At 48.5% G+C, this 26,379-nt stretch overlaps 1 protein-coding gene across 1 annotated transcript in view; it reads left to right on the top strand.

Moving 5' to 3' along the window:
* GABBR2 (gamma-aminobutyric acid type B receptor subunit 2) overlaps nt 1-26,379 on the top strand; it is a 425,235-nt gene that overhangs the window by 303,380 nt on the left and 95,476 nt on the right. The window contains exons 9-11 of the mRNA XM_012475766.3: nt 5,335-5,415; nt 11,046-11,196; nt 14,398-14,530. Coding sequence (XP_012331189.2) covers nt 5,335-5,415; nt 11,046-11,196; nt 14,398-14,530 — 365 coding nt within the window. The remainder of the gene's footprint in view (nt 1-5,334; nt 5,416-11,045; nt 11,197-14,397; nt 14,531-26,379) is intronic.

Genomic DNA, 26,379 nt, shown 5'->3' on the forward strand with positions numbered 1-26,379 from the left:
AGTTCAAGCAGTTCTCCTGCCTTAGCCTCCCAAGTAGCTGAGATTATAGGTGCGTGCCACTATGCCTGGCTAATTTTAGTATCTTTAGTAGAGACGGAGTTAATAAAATTAGCCACTATGCCTGGCTAATTTTAGTATTTTTAGTATTTTCGCCATATTGGCCAGGTTGGTCTCAAACTCCTGACCTCATGATCTGCCTGCCTCAGCCTCCCAAAGTGCTAGGATTACATGCGTGAGCCACTGCACCCAGCCCCAAGATGAATTCTGAAGGACCTGGGGGAGATCACCAAGAAGAAGAGAAAAAGTGCTCCCAGGGCAGAGTGCCTATTGTATATGACCTGGGTTCCCTCAGGTACTTAGCTCTTGCCCTTGAGCCAGTTTACCTAGATCGATGGACACATCTACCCCTGGCAGTTATTATACCCCAGAGTATTTGGCCAATGTCCACCTGGCCTGTTAAAAATCTCAGAACAAAGGTCAGTTAACTGAACTTATGAAAAATGTGGCAATGGCTTTTTTTTTTTTTTTTTTTTGAGATGGAGTCTTGCTCTGTTGCCAGGCTGGAGTGCAGTGGCGCCATCTCAGCTCACTGCAACCTCTGCCTCCCATCTCGGCTCGCTGCAATTCTCCTGCCTCAGCCTCCCAAGTAGCTGGGACTACAGGCTCGAGCCACTACACCCGGCTAATTTTTTGTATTTTTTTAGCAGAGATGGAGTTTTACTATGTTAGCCAGGATGGTCTTGACCTCTTGACCTCATGATCCGCTGCCTCAGCTTCCCAAAGTGCTGGAATCACAGGCATGAGCTACTGTGCCCGGCCAGCAATGGCATATTGTTTATGATAGTAGAGCACAAAGTCCGCCTCTGTTCTGTGCTGCTGAGAGCAGCTGCTGGGAGAGAGAGAGGGAGCAGATTGGGATGGGGTAGAAGTAAAAAATCGCTTCCTGAGAAGTGGCTGTTCATCCTGGGGAAGAGCAGAGTTGAGACCCGTGGTCGCCAGATTCCAAGTCTAAAGGACAGTCAGGAGCCAGAGCTGAAGTGACCTGGGGCCCCAGCACAGAGCCGGGACCCATGAGGGGAAGTCGCAGGGAGCAGATTTTAGCTTGGAGTGAGGAAGACCCTTCCAAGCAGTTGCAGAATCATTGAACAGGAGTTGGGGGCTGCAAAGATCTCCCATGCAGCCCACTCACTTAGCAAGACCCAGGCAGGGAATGGGACTTCCCCAGGGCTACTCACAGAGGGACCGCAAAGCCAGCACCAGCTCTGAGGCTCCTGACTCCTAGTTCAGAGCTCTTTCCTATTCCTGAGTTTGAGATTTTGTTAGGGGTCCTAGAATTGAGTACATTTATAGAATCTGATATTTGTTGAGCCAAGATCATCTTTTGTTTCACGCCCCAGAGTTATACATTCTGTCTCTGTGTGTGTTTTCAACAACAATCAAATTCTAAAGAACACATTCTGGCTCCTCCAGTTTGGAACCAGAACCAAGTGAGAAGACAAATCTACTGCTGGCAGTTATTATGCCCCAAATAAGACTGGATACAGACCAGATATAGACCGGTTGACCTTGTTTGCACAGTGGAGTTAACAAGGAGCCCAAGAGTTAAAAACTAAGAGGGCTGGTGCCTATCATGGTCACCACCTGGCTGGCGTGCGAGTGAATGCAAAAATACACAGGACAATAGTCCATCCATCTGCAGACTCGGGAGGCACCCTGAGCAGAGTGCAAGGGATGAGACCCAAACTGCATAGGACAACAGAAGCAAGGCTGGCCAGCAGGAATCAGAAGCGCTGGACATACATAGGACATGGCTTCAACATGAAGAGCTGTCATGCACAGTACCCGGAGTCCACATCAACTAGGACACTGTGAGGGGAAGAGCTGTACTCAGGGAAGGCTTCCTGGAAGAAGCGGGTAGGGCTTGGACAGGTTAACTTGGTAAAGTGAGGGGAAAGCCACCTCGCAAGTGAACAGATGGCAGGAAGAAAACATGAAGAGTGCTTGGGAACCTCACATAGAGCCCACCATTACTTTCATCATGAATCAAATAACCATAATTTATTGGACACTTACTGTGAGTTAGGTTCCAACCTAGGAACTTGGCATATATTCTCGTCTTTAACCCTCCTATTAATTCTAAAGTTCCCAGTTTACAGATACAGTCATGAAAGATCTGAAATTGTGATTTAAAAAAAATCTGTGTATCTCTAGCCCCTAGCACAGAGCCTGACACATGATGGGTGTCCAGTAATGTTCGTTGAATGAATGAATAAAATAATAAAACTAGGGGATTTAGTATAAACATCTCTCCCGTGTCCAGGATGTCCAAGGCCACCTGGCTTGAGGACATGGGAATGACTTTAACCTCCCACCACCTGCAGTGCTGCTTTTGAGAGATTCTTTATCATGAAATACAGTGAGCTGAGCCTGGCATGCAGTAGGCACTCAAGAAATGTGGGCTGAATGACTGGCAGCCCTGCTCAGTATGAGGGTAAAAGTGTGCTGAATTCAGAACTAGGAGGCCCATGTTTAGTTACCCGCTGGGTCGCTGCCGAGCATGTGGCTCTGAGTGGGTACTTAACCTATTTGAGGCTCCTTCTGCCTCTTTAGACTAGGATGAATTATGCTCAATTCATGGTTTGCCATGAGTGTTAAATGCAGGAACTTGTGAAGCGCCTATGAGCCTCCAGCATTGCCCCCAGGGAGAGATTATGGTGATTACGGTTGGTGGGAAGCTAAGTATTATTTCAGGGCCATGGGACGGTGCATACAGCAGGGCGTGTGAGTCAGAGGGGTGGACTGTGTGGCCGGGGTGCGGTGGGGTGCCAGCCGCATCGTTCCCCACTCTTGATGATTGATTCTGATCAACCTGCATATTTCATGCACTGCCTCCCTGCATCAAATAAATAAATCAGGGCTTCCTTTGAACAGCGGGACCTGATTGGGACATCTGCAGGGCTCAGGACTTCAAAAGGCCAGCGCAGGGATGTTGGAGCCCCCAGTGGATTCTGCTAATGTGGCATTTAGGAGCCAGGTGATCCAGGCAAGCGACAGCTGCTCACGCAGTGTGATGCCCCCTAAATGGCAAGGACCCTTGTGGGGAGAAGGAAGTGACTTTTACAGCCCCTGTTTCCACCACACATGGTCAGAGGAACACAGAAGTGTGGCCCAGGGGATTCCCTGTTGTTTTCTGAATGTTTCTAAGGTACCAGCAGCGCATCTGTATTTCTACAAAGAAATTCACTTAGGCCCAGGAGGCGGTTCCTCAGGGTACCTTGGAATTCCTATATAGCCTCTAGGCATTTTGCAGGCCAAGTTCTGCAGCTCTGGAAGGGACCCACCTGCATTTCACAGAGGCCTTCATTTGGGGATGGGTGGACAATCCTCCTCTTTGTGCTTCCAACATTCAGGAGGCACAGGCAGTCCATGGAGTGGGCACTTGGCACAAACTGTGACCTCAGGAATCTCATCGAGGCAGCCCCATGTCAGGGAAGAGCATAGGCTATGGAAAATGTCCAGGGTTTGAGTCTGGGCTCTATTCTTAATGCTACTGGGGCCCTGGGCAAAGCCACAAACTGTCTAAGCCCCCATCTCCTTGTCTTTAATGTGGGACTGAGACTACCTATTCCACACACTATTTTAGCTAGGCAAGAAAATTTACATAAAATAGCACTGATCCAGCACACTATAGGGGCTCGGTCAATACTCCAAGCCCTTCCTAACTGCTCCCCACCCTTCTCAAGCCTGCTCTTCCCTGGGATTCCCATCTCTGCCCTCAGACTCACTGCCCCTTGTTCTATCCTTCTAACCACATCCTTTCCCTGAATCTGCTTCATCCATGGTCACTGGTATCCTCCCAGATGCAAGATCCTCAGACCCTGCTCGAGAGGCTTCTCCCAGCCTCTCCATGGCATGTGGCACTTCGGCCAGCTCTATGGCGAAGGTGTGCCCTTCCTTGGCTTCTAAGATGCCCACTTCCTCCCGGCACCCTGCTCCTGCATCCTGGCCACCCCTTCCCGGTCTCTGCTCTGCCCGCTCGCAGGGGCCAGGGCTCCTCTGGAGTCTGCACTCAGTCTCCTCTTCTTGCTTGGCTCACTTTCCCTAGGGGTCTCATTCCTGCCTCCTACTACAATTCCCAGCTTCCATACCGAAGACTCCAGCTCACCCCCCAGTCACACCTCTCCCCACAGCTCTGGACGCAAGAGCATCTCTGCCTTGATGCTCCACAGGCACCACAGGCTCAGCACATTTGAAATAGAACTCATTATTCTTCACCTTGTATTTGAACCCCTCCCGGGTTCCCCACTCAGGGATAGGAACTGAAACCCCTCATCCACACCAGAACCTCAGATGACCTTGGTCCCCCTCTTCTTCATCTCCCATTTGATCACTCAGTTGTCCTGATTTCACCTGGAAGAAAGAAACTTTGCTTAAATCTGATCCCCCTCTCCATTTCTTCTGCCACCACTCTGGACCAGTCTTCATCCTCTTTATCCTTGACAATGACCAAAATAATCAACTAAACCCACCAAGAACTTTAAGAAAGATGAGAGTAAATTTGAATGCACCACTTGGGTTTAAAAACACACTGAACAAGTGCAAGGAATGAAGGTCAGTGGGAGACTGTGCTTAGTGTGACACAGCAGAGCAATGTGGCTTCTGAAAGGTGCTAATTCCACCTGAGGACGTAAATAATAGCAATGTAAACTCCAGAACGAAGGAGAGGATGGTCCCCTCTACTTGCTGCTGACCAAATCATGCCTAAAGTGCATTGGTCAGTCCTTGGGTCCACACTCTACAGAAAGACTGACTTTGTGGAATCTGGCCCACAGAGGGGCCGGGGTAGGGTATTGCGGAGACTGAAGTACTGTTCTGTAAGGAGGAGTTGGGGGATGGCATCAGCAGAATGACCTGTCTTTGTCTTCAAGTATATGGGGCTATCCTACGGTAGATGGAGCAAAAGTGGTCTGTGTGGTTCTAGAGGGCAGAGCCAGTTGAGCAGCGGGGGGATGTTACAGGGAGACAATTCAGCTCAGTGACCGGGAAGAACTTGGTACCAGACAGAGTACAGTTATAGGGAGCATGGGCTCCCCATCTGTGAGGTGTGAAGTAAAGGATGGACAACTAGTTGATAAGACAGAGACAGTACAAGAGAATGTTCCAGCATAGATCAGGTTAGAAGTTTTGTGATTCTAACCAGAAGAGGCACTGGACACAGGGAAGCCTGCAAGAATATACCCAGGGCCTGTGTGGGGAGCAAGAGCCTGGAATAGGAGCACCCAGACACAAACCCAGATCCCAATCTAACTGGCCACTGTCTCTTGCTCCCCACAGACAGCAGGGAGGTGAAGGTGGGAGAGTACAACGCTGTGGCCGACACACTGGAGATCATCAATGACACCATCAGGTTCCAAGGTAAGGCAGGTGGGCTTCTCAGAGGAGGGGGCCTGCCCAGTTGCTCCCAAGCCTGGACATTGTCTAAGGGTTAGGGGCAAGCTCAGCATCCTTGGCTTCATTAGGTCAAGGGAACATCCTCAACACATACACTCAATCATTGAGCACAGGGCTCCAATCACATGTATGGGCTCCAGCACCTGGCATGGGTCACTAGAGTTTGTATGAAGTGCACACTGAGATGCTTAAACCATTGGATGGCCAGGAGTAATTCTTTTTAAATGTCTTCCTGCTAAATTTAGGTCTGTCTTCTCCTCTGGCAAAGGGTTTGACTGGGTTGGCAATAGGCCTGTCTATCTGCTGCTCTTCCTGGAAGATTATTTCTTCTCCTCTGCTAGAGGACAACTCTTCAGCTTCTATAACCAGCTCAAATGACGCGTCTTCTGTGCAGTCTTCTGTAATTGCCACCCAACTTAGCTGATGACTCCCTTCTCTTTGTTTCCACAGTCTTTTCTCTGCCTCTCCTGTGGCCACTGTCACTTTACCTTGATATTACTAGGTGATTCAGCTATGAGCCCCTGACTGGATCCTATTTGACTTTAAATTCCTTGCACCAGCCAAGGTCTGGCACATGTTGGAGGCTTGGTGATATCTGATGACAAAATGAATTGATCAAGTGAGTGGGTGGATGGATGGATGGATAGTTGGATGGACTCATGAATGGGTGTGTGAATGGGTGGATGGATGGATAGATAGGTGGGTGGATGGGTGGGTGGATGGATGGACAGGTAGATGGTGGACAGATGGATGAGTGGGTGAATGGATAGATGGACAGGTAGATAGGTGGATGGATGGTTGGATAGATGGATGGATGAATTGATCAAGTGGATGGATGGATGGATAGATAGGTGGGTGGATAGATAGGTGAATAGAAGGGTGAGTGGATGAGTAGACAGATGGACAGTGGATAGACATATGGACACACAAATAGTCTAGTCACTGAGTAGCAATAGAAAAGCTGCCACATGCATAGCACCCTGATGTTGTTACTTTGACTCCACTGGGTCAGCAGAAATTGGGACAGGACAGCTGGCTTTCTATGCCAGAAACTTTTAGGTTCCTTCTTGAAAGCAAGGGCACCAGAGAAGGCTGCCCCACAGATCCTTTGATTAGACTCTTATCATGTTCCTCTATTTTCACTGGACCTGAGGGATTCAGCCTTGAGAACATTGCAAAGCAAAACTCCAGTTAGCCTCTGAGAACGGGAGTGGTCTCCAGACTCAGGTGGGCTTCCCCATCCCAACTGAGGGAGCTGTCACCAGACATATCGTCACCTGCTACCTCATGGAGCCACAGAAAAATTCTGAAAGGCGGGTGTGCAAGTCCTGTTCTCCCTGTTGTACAGTTGAGAAAATGGCTTAGAAAGGGTGACACTCCAAATTCACACAGCCTGTTCTAACCACCATAGCCCTGATCCCCAAGATCGCCCTGTCTGCTCTCAGACAGAGTAGATCGGGGCTTACTGAACAAGGACTCTGGGTTTACAAATTGAAGAAAAGATTCAAGCACCAAATAAATAAAAGACACAAAACACAACTGACAGGAAAACCACGAATTTGGTGGTGCTGGGATCAGCAGCCAGGACAGTGGCTGAACAGCAGTCAGAAGGCACCAGGTCTTCAATGTGATGCCCGGGCCCTGCCTTTCAGCCTCGGACTCTGCTCCCAGGCTGAGAGAACACAGGAAGCAGCTGTGCCACACCTACTTCCTGCTTCTCAGACCTTCCCCACCACCCAGACCGTGAATAATCAGCCTCTGAACACAGAGCCCAGGCCCATCAGGGCAGAGCCTAGGCCTACACCTACTTCCTGCTTCTCAGACCTTCCCCACCACCCAGACCGTGAATAATCAGCCTCTGAACACAGAGCCCAGGCCCATCAGGGCAGAGCCTAGGCCTTCTGTCCACACCTGGTGTGGGTTCGGCTGTCAGCCCCGCTCACTCGGACCCCTGTACCAGCCCCCAGTGAGGCTTCTCACCGCGATGCCTTCCCTCCTCAAGTCCACTCTGCCCTCAGCAGCCAAGGTGCCCTCTCTGTCATGCCAGGCTTAAGATGCCACCTCTGCTCAGAGCCCCACTCAGAGCCGTGGCCCCACGGCCTCCAGGAGGGGACTCCTCTTCACTTCTCTGTCTCCTCTCTCAGATCCCCCCAACCAAACTGCTTACAGCTCCTCATCTATCCTGAAACACCACTGGGCCTTGGCTCCTGCTGTGCCTTCTGCCCAGGATGCCCTTTCCTTCTCGTCTTCCTGGCCAACAGCCACCTACTCTACTCATCCTACAAGACTCAGCTCCTTCATCGCCTCCTTTCTGTAGCATTTCCTGACTCTGTCAGGCAGGACTGCACTCTGCTCCCTGCTCGTGCTCAGGCCTCCTGTCCGATGTTATCACATCACCTGGACCCCAGCGTCACTGGCAGCAGCTTGTTTAGTGATTAGAGCACAAGCTTCAGGGTTTGGCAGATCTGAGTTCAAATCCTGCCACCAACTAGCTGTAAGAGCCACTTAACACCTAGAAAAACATTGCCCCCTCTGTCAAGTGGGAATGATCTTAACCACCCATGAGGCTGTTGTGTGGATCAAGTGGGAAAATAAATCTTGCTTAGCCTGTCATAGGCATTCAGTAAATGGGATTGCTTATTAGTGCTTTTCTCTTTTTTCCTACGACTAGTGTGTAAGTTCCCTGAAGGATGGGACAACGTAATTTTCATCTTTGTGTCATTGGTGCCCAGTCCCAGGCCTGACAGATGGGAGTTGATTATTAATTGTGATTAATCACGATTAATGATGAATGAATGAGTGAATGGCAATGAATGGATCAATAATGCATGAATGGACCAGATGAAAAGCAAGCAAGAAAACTCGGGACTTTTGCTGTTACTAACACTTGTGATAAACCAAGCTTTTGGTTTCCACAAAGTCTTGATTAAGACACCCCCTGTGGAGCCATCATTTTGCAGGAAGAGAAGAAAGAGTAAGAAGGAGACAACTTTCTCTTGCCTACTGTCAGTTTCCTGGAGATGTTTCTACACAATGGACCCCAAACTCGCTAGTGATCATCTTACCTGTGAACCAAACCTCAGTCTCCTTTCTCAGTGTCTAAGAAGGGCTTGTTTCTGGCCAGGAACCCACAGACACCCCAGGACTGTTATTGCATTTGGTAGCCAGAAGGCACTTGAGCCAGGTGTTTGGAGAAGAGTGATAGGCAGAGGGGAAATAAGCTTTCAGACGGTAAGCTTTCACTTCTGGAAGCAAGAAATGTTGTTACCTCCATCTCTTTGTGTCTGCTTTAGCCCAGACTTTTGCCCCTTGATGCCACTTTTCTTATAAAAGTTACTTTACATGGAATTGCTTAAGGCTTCGCATTAACCGTGGCTGCGGGTTCCTTGCTGTTTTCAAACCTGGCAACTTCCCTAAATTCCTTAGATGGTTTAAACTCTTTTAATCCACTTAATGTCTCTCTCTCTCTCTTTTTTTTTTTTTTTTTTTTTTTTTTTCGGCGAGACAGTCTCACTCTGACACCCAGGCTAGAGTGCAGTGGCACAATCTCGGCTCACTGCAGCCTCCACCTCCCGGGTTCAAGCGATTTTCCTGCCTTAGCCTCCCGAGTAGCTGGGACTACAGGTGTGCACCAGCACACGCAGCTAATTTTTGTAATTTTGGTAGAGACGGGGTTTCCTCATGTTGGCCAGGCTGGTCTCGAATCCTAACCTCAAGTGATCCACCTGCCTTGGCCTCCCAAAGTACTGGGATTACAGGCATGAGCCACCACGCCCAGCCAAAGCCACTGAATATTTCTAAACACATTTGAACTTGCTAGCAGTGTTTTAAACCCAGATGTTTAAGGGAGTTCTCATGCTCTGCTGCCACGTCTGCCCCTTTCCTGCTTGTCTCCTGAGAAGAAACATAACTGGGATCCTGGTGGGGCTCCCAAATTCCTGGGCTTGGCCACTTTGTAACACCTAGCTGATTCCACAGACCCCTGCTGGAGAGAACAGCCCTGAAGTTTCACAATTCCACAGCAGAAACCTGACCTGAAATAGCAGCTAAGAAACTAAGAGGGATTTGCACCACAATGAGATACCATCTCACGCTAGTTAGAATGGTGATCATTAAAAAGTCAGGAGACAACAGATGCTGGAGAAGATGTGGAGAAATAGGAACACTTTTACACTGTTGGTGGAAGTGTAAATTAGTTCAACCATTGTGGAAGACAGTGTGGCGATTCCTCAAGGATCTAGAACTAGAAATAGCATTTGACCCAGCAATCCCATTACTGGGCATATACTCAAAGGAGTATAAATCATTCTGTTATAAAGATACATGCACATGTATGTTTATTGTAGCACTGTTCACAATAGCAAAGACTTGGAACCAACCCAAATGCAATACAATCTCGTGATAGACTGAAAAAAGAAAATGTGGCACATATACACCATGGAATACTATGCAGCTATAAAAAAGGATGAGCTCATGTCCTTTGCAGGGACATGGATAAAGCTGGAAACCATCATTCTCAGCAAACTAACACAAGAACAGAAAACTAAACACTGCATGTTCTCACTCATAAGTGGGAGTTGAACAATGAGAACACATGGACACAGGGAGGGGAACATCACACACTAGGGCCTGTCGGATGGTGGGGGGCTATGGGAGGGATAGCATTAGGAGAAATACCTAATGTCGATGACAGAGTGATGGATGCAACAAACCACCATGGTATGTGTGTACCTATGTAACAAACCTGCATATTCTGCACATGTACCCCAGAACTTCAAGTATAATTTTTAAAAAGAGGGATTTGCAGGAAGCTTGGGGAGTCCCTGAATCCCTCATCCCAAACCAGTCTATGCCTGCTAAAACTAAAACAGGACAGAAAGATGGATTTTCCCTGAAACCCTCGAGGTTCCCCAGGTTACTGGTACTCTTGAAGAATGAGCAGCGCACCTCTGCAGTCACATAGAGAAATGGAATCTCACAGTTCCAGGCCCGTCCTGGCACAGCAGGGAGAGAAAGGTAGCTTCTGCCTCCCACAGTTACACAGAGTCTTAAGGAAACAGAAAGCCAGATAGAGCTTTTAAAACATGATGACATTGAAGCAGAAATTCTGTAGCCAGAGCACATATGTGTCACCATGGAACCAACAGGCAAGGTGTCTGTCCTGTTGAGGAGTGATCATTTATTATGTATGCGTAGGAGCAAAGATCTTGAGGCTCTTCATCCCCAAAGGCACCCAGTGGTACCTGCTCACATCACCCAGCCCTGTGCTTCCAGGCCATTGTTACCTAAGGGGATAAATGGTGATGGTTTTTCAACAGTGTAATTAGACCAAATCAAATTCTAGTCTTCTAATGGCTATTAAATGCATCACAAATCCTTTATTGATTCTATTTAGAGAAAGAAATAAGTCCTGGCTCAGGCTCCCTGTTGGGCAGACTGGCCAACTGCCGGATCTGGCTCACCCAGTAGATAGATGTGCCTTGTGTAGAGTTTGTGCACAGGGCCTGGCTGGCTGTCGGGTACACTAAGGCAAAGGTCTTCTCAGGGAGTGACTTGCACTGGGTCCCACTGATGTCTTCTTCTTGACCTTCTAGGATCCGAACCACCAAAAGACAAGACCATTATCCTGGAGCAGCTGCGGAAGATCTCCCTACCTCTCTATAGCATCCTCTCTGCCCTCACCATCCTTGGGATGATCATGGCCAGTGCTTTTCTCTTCTTCAACATCAAGAACCGGAATCAGAAGTAAGCCACCCTGGTCCTCTGCAATATCACTTTCTGAATTGACAAGCCTGTGGATACAGTGTAAGAGCACCGTATGACAAATTTCCCAGGGACACAGAGGTCTGCAGGGCAGTTTCCCAAAGTGTGTTACTCAGTTACTAGGATGCTGTAGGTATTACACACGTGTGAGCACATGCACACACACATATACACATAACAGACACACATACACATACATACACATACACATACACACACATATACATAACAGACACAGACACACACATACACATACATACACGTACACACACATATACATAACAGACACAGACGCATACACACACACACACACACACACACAGAGGCAGGGCTGCTGGTTGCACAGGAGTGTAGTCAAATAAGTTTGAGGAAGTTGAATAAAATCGAAGGATCCAAGTCCGTGGGCCTTCCATGGATATACTCTGTAGTATATCCAGATCTTTGGATATACTCCTGTACTTTGTGAAGGTCCAGGAGGAAAGATATAGAAGGCAGAATTCCCCAAACTTATTTGCCCCTATCGCCTAGCATCGCTGGGAATCACCACTGAAGGGGTTCACAAAGTCCAGTGAAATGGACTCCCACTGGTACAGTTCATTATGGCCCCAGAAGCCCTCCCTTCCATCACCTCGTGTGACCCTCCAGATAACTCCTCATATCACAAAGCAGAGCCCTAAGTTCCATGATGGAGTGCTGCTTTCCACTCATGGCAGAGCCTGTCTCCTTGGCTTCTTGTCTTAATTTCTTTTCCCCACCACATGCCCTTAATTCTCCAGAGGAGAGAAGCTCACTCTCTGAGTTATTCTGGTCAGTCGTGGGAAGAACCAGCCACTACTCCAGGCGGTAGTTTTTACCAAGTGCATTTCGCTTCTTTGGTTTCCATAGCAAATCCCTGAACCCAGCCCCAAGCCTTATTGTGGGATGAGCAGGGGCTCAGAGCATGGGCCGTCTTGGGGACATCCATACTGACCACCTACATGGTGCCATGGCTCTGCCATGGTGCCCAGAAGCCACATTGCATGAACTCGTGGGCTGCCAGGAACAAGCCTGATTTTGAAGAAAATAGCTTTTTTGGTTTTTGAGATTTTTAAATTTCTCCCTGCTGCAAAGAAAGGAATTTGGAGGCTCTAGACTTTTGTGTGTATGTGCTTGGTTTTTGTGTTTTTGTTTGTTTTTTAATTTTACTTTTTGTAGAGACAGAGTCTCACTATGCTGCCTAGGCTTTTCTCAAACTCCTGGCCTCAAGCAGTCCTCCTGCCTCAGCCTCCCCAGTCGCTGGAGTTAGAGGCATGAGCCACTGTGTCCAGGTTATTTTGTTGTTGTTTGGCTTTTTTTGATAGCAATTGCTTAGGTCAAATCTATTTCCTGAAAAAAACAGAAAAGAGTTTTCTTCTCCTGTTACTTACTTACAACAAATAGCATGTATACTACCACCAAAAAAAGTGAGGCAACTTTGTCTATTTCATACACACCTTAAATGCTGACCGTACCTCTGAGCACTTGGCACAGGCCTGGGCACGTACTCGGCTCTCAGTGTTAGATTGACATCCCAGATGCCTCGGGAAGCCCCATCAGGACAGCAAGTTGCCCCATCATAACCTAAACTCCTTGAATTCCTTAACTGCCCCCTCATGGGCCTCCTGGGGTGGAAGTTACCATTACTCTTTCTAAAAGGCCAGCATTCAGGTGAAGTTTTCTTTTTTTACTGGCTTGGCTATTTAAAAATCTCCAGAAAGATAGATAAAAACTATCATTGTGGTTCCCAATCCCTCCCCCGACTTCTGTCTTCCTAAATACTATGCATCCTATAAGGCCCACCTCCTCTGGGAAGCCCGCCCCAACCCCCAGGCTCTCCCCTCCCCTGACTGCTGTAGTAATAAGAATAGAGGCACCTAAGTAGTACACGGTTTACAAAAGGACCTCCAGGGACCCAACATCATCTCAGCTTCACAAGTGTCCAAGGCAACAGGATCAGTTATCTCATATACAGGTGAGCAAATTCAGCCAGGCTAAGTGACTTGTTAAGGTATGACCTTTATGGAGTGGCAGAGTCTAAGCCCTCGACCCAGTGCCCCCAACTTAAAAGCTTGCGTGCAGTCCACAGAAGAAGAGCAGCAGGCTTCTTATTTCCCTCTCCCTTTGACGCATCCCATGTTTTAAATGTGAAGGGTTAACAGAACTGCAGAATGCAAAGGAAAATGTTGGGGAACAACTGGCTGTAATTACAATCTGCAGAAGAGCCCCTCAACCACAGGGTGCCTGAAACCTGAAGCCCTTCTGAGCTGATTGTGCTGGGGGAGCCAGGTACCTACCAGCCCACTGATGACCTTGGCTTGCTGGGAAGCTGGGGGCCACGCAGGCTTCCAGGAGGAAAGGACAGAGAAGGATGCAGAGTCTGGAAATGTAAAGAACACTCCCTGCTCCCCACTGCAGCCTAGTAAGACAGGGATAGTGGATGGGATGGGCCTCCCATTATCTGGTGTCTGCCTCTGTTACCCAGCAACTGGGAGAGGTATTCCTGCCCACGTGTGGTGTGTGGCCATCTTTGTGCACAGAACAGTGTGAGCTTTCCTAAGCAACCCTCAAGACTCAGTGTTAGGCCTTCTTGACATGGTCCACTCAAGGCAGGGAGTGTGGCGTGGGACTTCCTCCTCGCTGTGGAGAACGTGGCTGAAGTTACATCTCACATTCTCTGGATTTGACATGAGTTCCCAGCCCCAGCCACAAAAAAAAAAAAAAAAAAAGCCTGTTGACTTAATGCTTTTGTTTAAACTGAAAATTAATGGATGAAGAAGCTGATGTGACAAGCTGTCCCTGGGGAAGTAATGGGTGAACCTGACAAAGGAGGCAGGGAAATTAACTATTAGAAATATATAGTTGTCTGAGGTCTTTTAGTGAAGGACAAACAGTAGGGAAGAGGGTTGGAGGAAAGCAGGGCTTTTAGTGATTTCTCTGTAAGGGGAAGGTTCCAGAGTGAGCACCTGGGTGTTGGGGAAAATCAGCTGGAAATTTGGGCCTTCCTGCTGATGTGTCCCCTGTGGTCCCACAGCACATTTCCGTTTCTCTCTCTCTCCCCTCTAGCCTGAGCAACAACATATATCTATCAGGCATTTGGAAAATAACTGTTGAAGGAATAGCTAAATTAACAGTTCTGTTAAATCTGTTGTCTCTTTCTCTTGTCAGGCTTATAAAGATGTCGAGTCCATACATGAACAACCTTATTATCCTTGGAGGGATGCTCTCCTATGCGTCCATATTTCTCTTTGGCCTCGATGGATCCTTTGTTTCTGAGAAGACCTTTGAAACACTTTGCACCGTAAGTCATTCTGCATAAGCCAGTGGCATATGATAGAAAGTTTCCTTGGTGACCTCAGTCATCAAAAACATGGATGCAAACCCAGAAATACATGAAAATACATGAACAGGCAGGGAACAACACATTTAGGAGTTCTTTGGCTCAACAGGGAAGAATGGTGTTATTGTCAGACCAGAATGTGTATAAATACTGCCTGTAAAATTAAGATAATGGACTTCCAGCCTGGGCAACATGGTGAAACCCGTCTCTACCAAAATTATGAAAAAATTAGCCAGACATGCTGGTGTGCGCCTGTAGTCCCAGCTACTCAGGAGGCTGAGGTGGGAGGATTGCTAGAGCCCAGAGGTCGAGGTTACAGTGAGTTGTGATCGTGTCACTGTACTCTAGCCTGGGAAACAGAGAAAGACCCTGTCTCAAAAAATATATATATAATGGACTTAACAGGCCAGTGTTAGAAGAGAACCCACTGAGAAATGACAGAGTAACATAGAAAAGGAGGGAGAAAAGTTATCCAGAAAAGCATCAGCACCAAGGGTCAGGGTCAGGGTCAGGGTCAGGGTCAGGATCGTTTGAGAAGGCACACATCCTCCTATCTACCTCAAAAACCGTCAAAGAATATGATGATAGATCTTTGTATGTCTGACTTTGAGTCATATGGTAAAAGCCGTGATTGTTATTTTCTATTTAAGTGGTGTTTTCTTAAATAGTTTTTCCCTTATTGTTCCCCTAAGGAGCATTTTTAGACATTTTTTCCATATGATTCCCCTTATGAAAGTTTAATACCAGAAATATAATGTATATCTGTTTGTGTACTTTATGTATATCTGTGATTTATACATTAAAAAGAGTAGTGTTTCTTCATGTTCAAGAACCAACAGTTGCCCCCGAGGGGGCGGTATCATCCCTATTGAGAGATATATATTTTCATTTAATGAAGTCCAAAGCAGTGTAATTTATTTTCTGTATTTTAGAAAGATTATTTTTAAAATTAACATTTTTTAAATTGTAATGCCCAAAGAAATGCCTTTTAATTATTTTTTTAAAGGGGGTTATGTATTGGCAATCACTTAATACCCTCAGTTGAAAAGATCATGAACTTTTTAAGAATAAAGTAACCAGTTGAGATTTATTTCTGGACATTGACTATGATCTGTCCAAACAGGGTTAGCCAGTTAGGTCTCTTTAGAGTCCCAAATGCAATAATTCATCCAGTCCCCTGCCTGGAAGACCAGAGCTAGAGGGGCTGGTCAAAAGATCGGTGTTGAGTCAATTAATCCAAAAGCCACTCCTTTGTTGTTGCTGTTTTCTTTCAAGATGTTGAGAGCACTGTGGGCCCTTTTTTGCAAAGCAGCCCTTTTTAGACTGCATTTGCTGCTCGCAAGCCTCAGTGTTGCCCGCTGCTGGATGATGAGGGCTGAAGGCTGGCAGTGAGGGATGCCTAAGTGAAGGACCCCTTAAATGTGCTGCAAGTCCCCACCCACACCCCAGACTTTGAGGACTGAATCCAGTCCAGTCCCTCTGCTCTGGCACAGCACATGAAAAGGAGGGAAACCCCTGAGATCTTACAGTCTAGGAGATTTTGCTCTCCTGATTTCTGTGAATGATTAGAGTGGACTGACTGTTAACACATCATCAAGAAATTGTTCATGTTACCAGTAATTTCAGTGTGAGCTGTCTAGCCAGGGAGAGGTCTACAGATACACTTACTTTATCCTTAATTCAGAAGTGCCTTGAGAAGTGTGTGGTCAAGTCCCCAGTAACTGAGGTCACTGGGGTGCTCAGGCACCTCTCCTCTCCTGGAGGGACCTGCAGGGCCATCAAATCCCCGTGCTCCAGGGTCACTCGGTTCATCTGCCCACTCAGAGTTTCTCACTCAGAGCGTGGCACTGGCTCATTCCTGCTTTATTCTGCCCTTCTGGGAGTGAAGGAGGTGAATGAATACAAGAGATGCAAGTCCCTGGCTTTGCTGCGCCTGGAGTCAGCTTCCAAAGAAGCTGAGCTGCTCAAAAGTCCTTGTGGGTGTGTTTCAGTGGGGTTGTTCTCTAGAGTGTGGCCTTCCGACATTAGAATGATGATCAAAGCACATGGAAATCTTACTAGTTTTAGTGGAAGTGTGAAGGGCACTGAGTCTCTGATATTCCTACATCAGCATGACTTTTGTGCCCTGAGATGCCTAACAATTTCATGGGCATACAAATTTTTATGGTCAGCTTTCCTGGGCAGTGGTGAGGCCTGAAGAAAAGGTTGTTCCTGAGGGATGCTGATGAAGTTAAATGAGGATTTCTCTCTTCCATCTGTGCTTAGACCTCCTCCCCAAGTTTTAGGACACTATGATGATTACAGTAATGAAAATGATACTGGGGCCGGGTGCAGTGGCTCATGCCTGTAATCCCAGCACTTTGGGAGGCTCAGGCGTGTCGATCACCTGATGTCAGGAGTTCAAGACCAGCCTGGTTAACATGGTGAACTTCATCTCTATAAAAAATACAAAAAGTAGCTAGGCATGGTGGCACATGCCTGTAGTCCCAGCTACTCTGGAGGCTGAGGCAGGAGAATCACTTGAATCTGGGAGGTGAAGGTTGCAGTGAGCTGAGATTGAGCCATTACACTCTAGCCTGGGTGACAGAGTGAGACTGCATCTCAAAAAATGATAGTAGGGGTAAGTTTGGCAACTCCATTTCCTCTGTGGCATCCCTGAGAGGCGAGGGGCTTACCTCGGTCCCCCAGCTGAGAACCAGTGGAGCAAAACCCTACCCTCATTCCACCACAGCCCCACTCCCTCCTGGGGGCCCACTCTGCCCATCTCCTCATCAATTGCTGTTGGCCACCTGGGAATGCCTCCAGCCGGCCTGAGTTTCAGTCTCCACTGCAGAGACTCCTGCAGCAGACATCAAGGGCTGCCCAGCCTTCAGAAACTTTCTCCTTCCCAGAAAGAAGTTCCTGACATCTCGCCTTGTTCACAAGCCAAAGGCGATGAAAGCACAGGTGCTTTCTCAAATTTGACCTGAATTCGACAACCACAGGGTGACGCAGGCTCGGGAGCAAAAACAGGGACATCCCCCACACCCAGGGCTTTTCTTTTTAATGAAGCCTGACATTCTATTCTGGGAGTCACGCTCATTTGTGTGAGGGGAAGGTTGTCCTGGGAAGCTAGAGAAGGCTGGTATGAATAAATCATAAAGCGCTTCACAAATCAGCATCAGCTCTGAACATGAGAACCCAAAAAGATGGTAGGGCCTGGTTCTCGCCGCCCCTGAGAATTAATTTATTTGCACTCAAGGCTGTTTTAGCTCTGTAAAGGGGAGTCCACATGCCTGACTGTGGGGGAAAAGGCATAGATGATCTACTCTGGATTGAACTGGGTCAGCACAGATGTGTACATGGGTTAGGGCTGGGTCATTGATTTACCAATTCTCAGTATCGCCCAGGAAGAGGAAATTAAAGTTCTTGAATTTAGAGCCTAAGTATCAGTCCCTGATGGGTACAATTTGGGTTCCGTTCCACCTGCTATTCCAGGGTGAGCCGCTCCTTAATGTCACTTGGTGCCGTGGATTCTGTTCTTCAGACCTAGAAGGCTGCTCCCAGCAAACTCCCACGGGCGGGGAGCTGCAAGGAGAAGCAGGACCGCATGGTGTAGTGAGCACGGGTCTTCAAACAGCAGCCTGCCTTTGACTGCCACCTCTTCCAGTTACTAGCTCCTGACTGCAGCAAGTGACTTCACCTCAGTTTTCTCATCTGTACAATGAGCATCACAGTTTTCCCTCTGCAGGATTGCAGTGTGGGTTAAACAAGACGGTTCAGACAAGCCGCCTGGAACTCAGGGAAAGTGCTGTGTGGACGGGTGTAGGAGGAGGGGTCAGCATCACAGTTTGTCACCTTGCATCCCCATCACAGTGTAATTTCCTAGTGTTCCACAACTGGGTTCTGTAAGAAATCTTAAAGGACAGGGGACAAGGTAGACCATGAGGTCAAGTTCAGACATGGTGCAGCCTAAGTCATTCTGTCTGCTCTGCTGCCATATATATGCCGCTTTTTTTCCCTTTTAGTTTTCAGTATAGCAGCTTAACACAGTGAGAAACCATGAACAGCACCTCAGGCAGAAACCTACGACATAGTCACAAGATTAGCCCTCTCTAGGGGCGACACCTCTGCTGGAACGAGGGTGGGTGCATGTGTGAGCACGTGCACGCACACACACACACACACGCACACGCATGCACAGTGCTACTGCTAGGGAAGCAGTTTCTCTTAGTTCCCATCCCCCACTCCCTCTGACCCTTTCCGGAATCTTCCCAGCCTGTCAGTGCCGGTTTCAGCAAGTCTTGAGAACAGCTCCAGCTATACCCTGTGCTGTCTCCCTGGACACTGTGTGGGTAGTGGAGTCACCATAGCAACGTGGCCCCTGTGGACATGGAGCTGCCTGCGAGGACGGTGCTGGGCGTGGGCCAGGGCCCCATTGCCAGGGGGAAGAGAGGGACCCCCGCAGTGGAGCTGACCTGGCTCTAAAATCTCAGGCCCTGTTTGCCCAGACAAGGAGCCCGGCAGGTGGGGAAGGGAAAAAGCACTCGCCTTCCTTGTGGATCTGAGAAATCCCAGCTCGCGCGTGGGAGGACTAAGAATGCAGACAGGATTAGGAGGCTCCGGGTGGACCTTCCATCCCAGCATGGGCCTCACACAGCTTCCTGGGCTCTGAGAAGCATTCCCAGGTGTGGAGTAGTCAACAGCTTCGTGTTAACTTCTCGAGCCTGTGCCCTCAGCCCCTGTGATTCGCCAAGTCTGGCTTTCAGCCAGGAGCAGCCTTTCCTTCACGACCACCTGACAAGGCCAAGTTCACTGTCCCCACCATACGGGACAGAAAACTGAAGTTCTGTCGCGCACTGCTAGGCAACAGGGATGAAGCTTAAAACTAGCTCTGTTGGACCACAAAGATGCCTGAGATGTTCCATTCTTTTTGAAAACAAGGATATTCTGATTTTTGGCTGGGTGCGGTGGCTCATGCCTGTAATCCCAGCACTTTGGGAGGCAGAGGCGGGTGGATCACCTGAGGTTGGGAGTTCGAAACCAGCTTGGCCAACATGGAGAAACCCTGTCTCTACAAAAATACAAAATTAGCCGGGCATAGTGGTGCATGCCCATAATCCCAGCTACTTGAGAGGCCGAGGCAGGAGAACTGCTTGAACCTGGGAGACAGAGGTTGTGGTGAGCCGAGATCATGCCATTGCACTCCAGCCTGGGAAACGAGCGAAACTCCATCTCAAAAAAAAAAAAAAAAAAAATTCTGATTTTTTATTAGCTGGCTAATACCAGGAAAAAAAAAAGGTCAACTAAGTTCTTAGGAATCTGGTAACTACTTATCCCAGCCAATATTACCAAAATTTTTGTCTCAGATTTTTGCAAATTGAGCTATAATCCATATACCATATATTTTGCCCTTTGAATATATACAATTGAGTGGTTTTAGACTTGTTATTTCATTTTTGATGCCTCTCCAGACCATATTAGCGTGTCTAGCACAAAAGAGAGAGGTTCTGCTGTGGGACTGATTGTATTCAAATCCCAGCTGCACTACTTCCTAATGTGTGGCTTTGTTTACCTTATTTAACATCTCTGAACCTTAGTTTACTCTTCTCTAAAATGGGGATGACAATAATAGGGTTGTGAGGATTAAATGAGATCACGTACGTAAAGCACTGAGTGCCTGCCACACAGTAAGACTTCATACATCTTAGCTGTCATCATTATGTATGAATGAATGATGGGACACTGTCCAGATAATTGTGTTCACCTCTGGATACCATTAAGAGAGATACTGATAAAGCAGAGTAAACTTAGGTTGAAGAAGAGGCTGGGAGGCCACACGCGGTGACTCATGCCTGTAATCCCAGCACTTTGGGAGGCTGAGGCGGGTGGATCACCTGAGGTCGGGAGTTTGAGACCAGCCTAGCCAACATGGTAAAATCCCTTCTCTGTTAAAAATACAAAGATTAGCCGGGTGTGGTGGCAGATGCCTGTAGTCCCAGCTGCTCGGGAGGGTGAGGCAGGAAAATCACTTGCGCTGGGGAAGTGGAGGTTGCACTGAGCCGAGATTACACCACTGTACTCCAGCCTGGGTGACAGAGAGAGACCCCGTCTCAAAAAAAATTTTTTAAAGTCTGGGAAAACCAGTTGGTGCTGGCCAGTTTGGTGCAGGTACCCATGACAACTTCTGGCCTTCTGTGGCCTTGCTCTGCCCAAACTGGAGCAGGAACAGACGTGGGTTCTGCCTAAGTCACAGCCAAGCTGGTGGCTGCCTCTGCCACCTTGAGTGCTGAAAGGGGCCTTGGGGCAGGCAGCGAGGGAGGTGAGAATAACACAAGCCAGGACCTCTGAGGACGCTGCAGCCATGTAGTCGTTAGAATCTGGCCTAAGAAGCAAGCTCGGCCCAGGGCTGCCCTGAGGGATACTCAGAAGAGTGTGACTCAGTTTTAGCTCCCAGCTGCCTCTACTTGCTGACCACCCCAACTCTTTTATTTATTTTTCTTTTTAAAAAAAGTATATATAGGTTATAAGCATGCCACTCAGTGAATTTTCACAAAGTGAACTCAACTGTGAATCCAGGATCCATATCAAGAAACAGGACCTTACCAGCATCCCAGAGGGCCTTCCTGTCTCCTTCCAGTTCCTATCTGCTCCTCCATACCCCCAACCTGCCAAAGGGAGGCCCCCATCCCGGCTCCTGCTAACACAGACAGTGCTGCTGAGTGTGCACTGAGCCACCTGGCGGTCTGGATGGAATGCAGGTTCTGGCTCAGCAGGTCCAGAAGGGGGCCTGTGCATTCCTGACACTCCCAGGGGATGCTGATGCCACATCCCCAGACCACACTTTGAAGAGCAGGAATAAGATTAGTACCTGGTGCTTTATTTTGTGTTTGTCTCTTGGAGACTGGTTGTATAAGAGAAATGGAAGCACCAGAAGCCTGCTTCTGGGGCCCAGCTATGGGAGGGAAGGAGCTCCTGGGCTGGAAGACACCAGGGTGTGGCCTCCACCCTCGAACCTCAGGAAGCAAGGCAGTCCCATCACAGCTGGCAGGGTGGAGTTCGAGTCCCAAAGCACACCTTTAGCCTCTTCACCCTGCTCAGGATGGGCAGCAGCTGGACAGGGATGGGGCACGGGAGACCCAGGCACTGATCTGGGAAGTGTGATGCCCTCTTTCTGCCCTCATGGGGATACTGAGATTTTCTAACTCTAACTAGAAAGGTAAAGGCTGCCTAGGAACACCCACTTGGCCTCCCAGTCTGGTAGGAATTAATGAAACATTTTTAGTTAAAAGGCCATAAACCTGTGATTATTTTGTTGTTGTTGTGTGGGGATTTCTTTTTGAGGCACTTGAGAAGTAAAACAATTTAATAATGTGAGTTTGGGGGCTGTTTCTGCAGGTGGACTCTCATGGTGGCCATGATAACATGCCTTGTGATTTCAGAAGGCAGTGGGAAGGCTGGGGGGCCAGGAGATAACCCATAGGGTTTGATGATGACCTTGCCTGGCAGGTCCAGACCAGCTCAGGGAGAGGGCCACAGGGACTAGCTGTTACAGGGCCTCATTGGGCCAGCTAGAGTCCTGGATGGGGTACAGATGCCCACTTGAAGACAGTGGCCTCCCCACCCCCAACTCCCTTCCAGAGGAGGAGGCTGAGGCAGGAACCAGGGACTCCCCAGACTCCCAAGCCAATAAGCAGGATGATAGCCTCCTTTCCCAGACACCCCACATGTGGGCCAACCTCTGGCTCTGCTCAGTGCTCTTGTTCCCATGGTTCATTCATTCATATGATAACACTCCCAGACACTTACTAGGCACAGATCATGGTCCTCAGGGAGTTGGCAGTGCAGACAGAAAACCTAATTACACAAACAGTTCCTATTTACTATGCTGTGTACACTGACAGAGACAGACCTAGGGGAATGAGTGAGGGCCAGAAGCAAGGGACAAATCAGGGAAGACTTAAAATACGGGACCCCTCTGAGTGAGCTCCAGTTATTTCTGGAAGTCCTAAACAATACACCACACTTGCCCGCAAAATTCTCAGCAGCTGTAGTCACCATGGTGTGGCTACTCAGTCCTTCCTCTCTGGCCCTGACACCCACTCTTCTGTGTCTTCTGTCCACAGAGCTGCAGGAAGGCACACAGCAGCCCCCTCCGCACCATGTCCCACCCCCCTCCTGCCACCACCCATCTGAGAATGCTGCGCTTCCAAAAAGCTCCCCAACCTCCAGTCCTGATGCACCTTCTGGGGTTGTAGGGGGAATAGGAAGAAAGGCCTCTCCCTCATTCTGTGTTGTTCTGTGGCCCAAGCCAAGGCCACCAAGGGCAGTTGTGCACTTTCTGCATGACCAAGAGTGGTAGCTTCAGGGAGAGGAGCTGAATTTTGGCCTGTGATCTGCCCTTTGAGCCAAGTTCTTGGAGTTTGTTGGCTACAAGGTCCTTGAGGAGAGGAGTCCTTCAGAAAGGGGCACAGAGGCCGAGCACTGTGTCTTGGCTGACCACAGTGGCTCATACCTGTAATCCCAGCACTTTGGAAGGCCGAGGTGGGTGGATCACGAGGCCAGGAGTTCAAGACCAGCCTGGCCAACATGGTGAAACCCCGTCTCTACTAAAAATACAAAAATTAGCCAGGCATGGTGGTGCACACCTGTGGTCTCAGCTACTCAGGAGGCTAAGGCAGGAGAATCATTTGAACCAGGGAGGGGGGTTGTAGTGAATCGAGATAATGCCACTGCACTCCAGCCTGGGTAACAGAGCGAGACTCCGTCTTAAAAAAAAGAAAGGGCCCAGAGGGGGCACATTTCTCTGGTTTGCCCCCAAAGCTCCTAAGATGCCCCCTAGGCCCTGTCTTGGGTTCCAAAGTACTCCTGCGGGTCCCGAGTCACCAGTGTCCCCTGGCACCATTCCCCCAGAAAGGCTCTGCTGAACTCTAAACTGTAGAGAAGATTTTCCGTACAGGTCTTACCTAAAAGACCCCAAGCAAGACAGGGTCTTCCAGAGCTGTTTCTAGAGGCTGCTCTTCAGAGTCTCATCGTGTTAGGATTTATTTGTCGCCCCTGTCCCAGGAAGACAAGATGGGCCCTGGCGACCTCAGGCCTCTCAGCTCCCCCACCTCATACCTCACAGTGGTCTGGGGCTTGCTTTGGGGCAGTCTGGGAGTTTCTTCCCTCTTTCTCACTATTGATGGCCTGGGGTGAGCAGTCAGAATGAAATAAAAGGCCCTTTAGAGAACCTTTTGGACTGCAAAAGAGTGACTTGCCCCTTGTGTCCAGCCAGCCACCAGGGCTTGCTCCTCCCTCTGACTTGTTGGCCCGAGGCCCACACGAATCTGTGGTGTCAAGGAGGCCCGGAGCACAGCAGTCCCACCCTTCATGTCAGAACAGGCCTGCCCACAGAGATTGTGTGTCCATTTTCATGCTGATCCCCAGAAGGGCAATGAAAGCCCTTCACCGTGCCAGGCATGCTTCATGAAATCGGTGGAGCAAGCAGCTGAGCAGAATTGTTGTGGGCATAGATTTTTCCTTCCATTTGGAGATTTGCTCTCATTTCTTTTTCCTTTTTCATAGCTGGGACTGAGCTGGGAACTGCCTGCCTAAAGTTTCTCTTCTCCCTGGATGTATTAGGTTCAAGGCAGTTTGCAGAGGCGGCTGAGTACTTGATAGCTAAGGGGAGAAAAAGAAAGATGTTAACATCAGAAAAATAAACACACACAAGACTTTAGGAGAAAAAGTGAAGTAGTTATTTCTCTGGTGTTGATGAATCAGTAGAGACTTGTATTGGAGGCAACATCTTGGAAAACAAAATCATTAGAACCCTTCAGATGAAACCTTCTAGTTTATTTGGCAACACAGAGCCACATAGAAGGGAGGCACCTGGCATGTCATTAAATGAAACCTCCCTCAGTGCAGGAAATGCCCCTGCAGCATTCTAATGGAGGGGGAGAAGAGGGGTCTTCCAAGCTTTGCTTGAATATGTGGAGTGATAGGAAGCTCACTACCTGCCAGACAGCATGTGGAAGGAGGAGCTGAGGCCATGAACTCAGCCTCTTTTGCTATCAAATGCTCTAGCTCTCTGTGGTCTTCCTTTCATTTGCTTGCTCGGGCTCAACTTGCACATCTGTGGTGACAAAGAGTTCACAACCTCCTAACCTGGCCCATTCAGCCTGATTGTCTCCTCTTGGCTCCAGAGATGTAAAGGTGGGCAAAGCAGCCCCTGCCTCCCAGTAGCTTCATCTAGTGGGAGAGGCAGACAGGTAATCAGATAGATGTCATCTCTGTGTGACCAGCAGAGCAGAAACGTGCTTGAAGGCAGACGTCATGAGGAGGAAGCGGCCATGACCTCCCTGCAAGGTCTCAGCAGGCTTCTCAGAGGAGGTGGCTCATGAGTTTGGATTTCAGAGCATGCGTGAGAAATTGTGAAGAACATTGAACATTGAATGGCATTTTGCGTGGAGGAAACAGCACATGTCAGACTCAGCAGCATGAGCCAGTGTGATGTGAGGGAAAGGCTGAGCAGAGCAGGATGACTTGAGGAATGTCAGAAGAGGTGGAGTTGTGGGGGCTGCGCCCTGCTAAGAGTTTGGAGTTTAACCTGAGGGCTCTGTGGGACAGTGCTGGGTTTAAATCCCAGAGACTTAAACTGGGCTAACACTTAATCTGGGGACTGACCGTGAAGCCCTGGCAGTAGGTGTCTAGTGGTTGTAGGCAGGAACACTCCCAAAGGCAAGATGGTTGGTCGGTTCTTTACACCAGACAGCAATGGGGTGCAGCATTGATAGTCTCCAAGACAAACCCCAAGTTCAATGATTCAGTAGGACTCTCAGGGCTCAGCATAGAGTCATACTCGCAGCTATGACTTATTACACTGAAAGAACACACAGCAACACCAGCAAAAGGAAAAGGCACATGGGGAGGCAAAGTCCAGGGGAAGCCAGGTGCCGGCTTCCAATAGCCCTATCGCAGTGGAGTCGCAAAGGACGAGGTTAATCCCCCAAGCAGTGAGTAGCGACCACATGTATGAAACGCTGCCTAGGGAAGCACATTAGAGATGCCGTGCCCAGGGTTTTTAGTTGGGGGCCGGATATGTCGACACTGTCTGCCTACTATGTAACAAAATTCCAGACTCCCAGAAGGAAGGCAGTGTTCAGCATAAACCACCCTGTTTGCACAACCAGTTCAGGCACAGTGAGCTGCTCTTATCATTGAGGGAATGGTGGGAACTGTCCAGAATCCAAGCTCTCAGATACCAGCCAAGGACCAACCTTCAAATCAGACCTTTCTAAGGATAACGGTCTCAGGCCTGCTGTGTTAACTCTTTTCTGCCTCAGCATCCTCAGCTATTCTTTGCTTTTAGTTTATGACAGCATATTGCAGTTTCCAGATGCCAGGTTAAATTTATATTATTGAATTTTAACTAACTTGACTAATTATATGGTTGAGTCTTAATGAATTTAACCCTCACAATAGACAAGTGGCCTGGAAATCATTGTTTCAAAGAAAACATAAGTCAAAGCAAATATGAAGAATGCTTAGCACTCTAAGGCCAGATGCAGTGGCTCATGCCTGTACTCCTAATGCTTTGGGAGGCCGAGGCAGGAGGATCACTGGAGTTCAGGAGTTCAAGACCAGCCTGGGCAACACAGCAAGATTTTGTCTCTACTATAAATCAAAAAAATTAGCCAGGTATGATGGTGCATGCCTGCAGTCCTAGCTACTCAGGAGGCTGAGGTAGGAGGATTGTTTGAGCTCTGGAAATAGAGGCTGCAATGTGCTGTGATTGCATCACTGTACTCTAGCCTGAGCAACAGAGCGAGATCCTATCTCAAAAAAAG

Source organism: Aotus nancymaae, unplaced genomic scaffold, assembly GCF_030222135.1.
Source record: "Aotus nancymaae isolate 86718 unplaced genomic scaffold, 86718_ANA_hifiasm-v0.15.2.pri h1tg000003l, whole genome shotgun sequence".
Lineage (NCBI taxonomy): Eukaryota > Metazoa > Chordata > Mammalia > Primates > Aotidae > Aotus > Aotus nancymaae.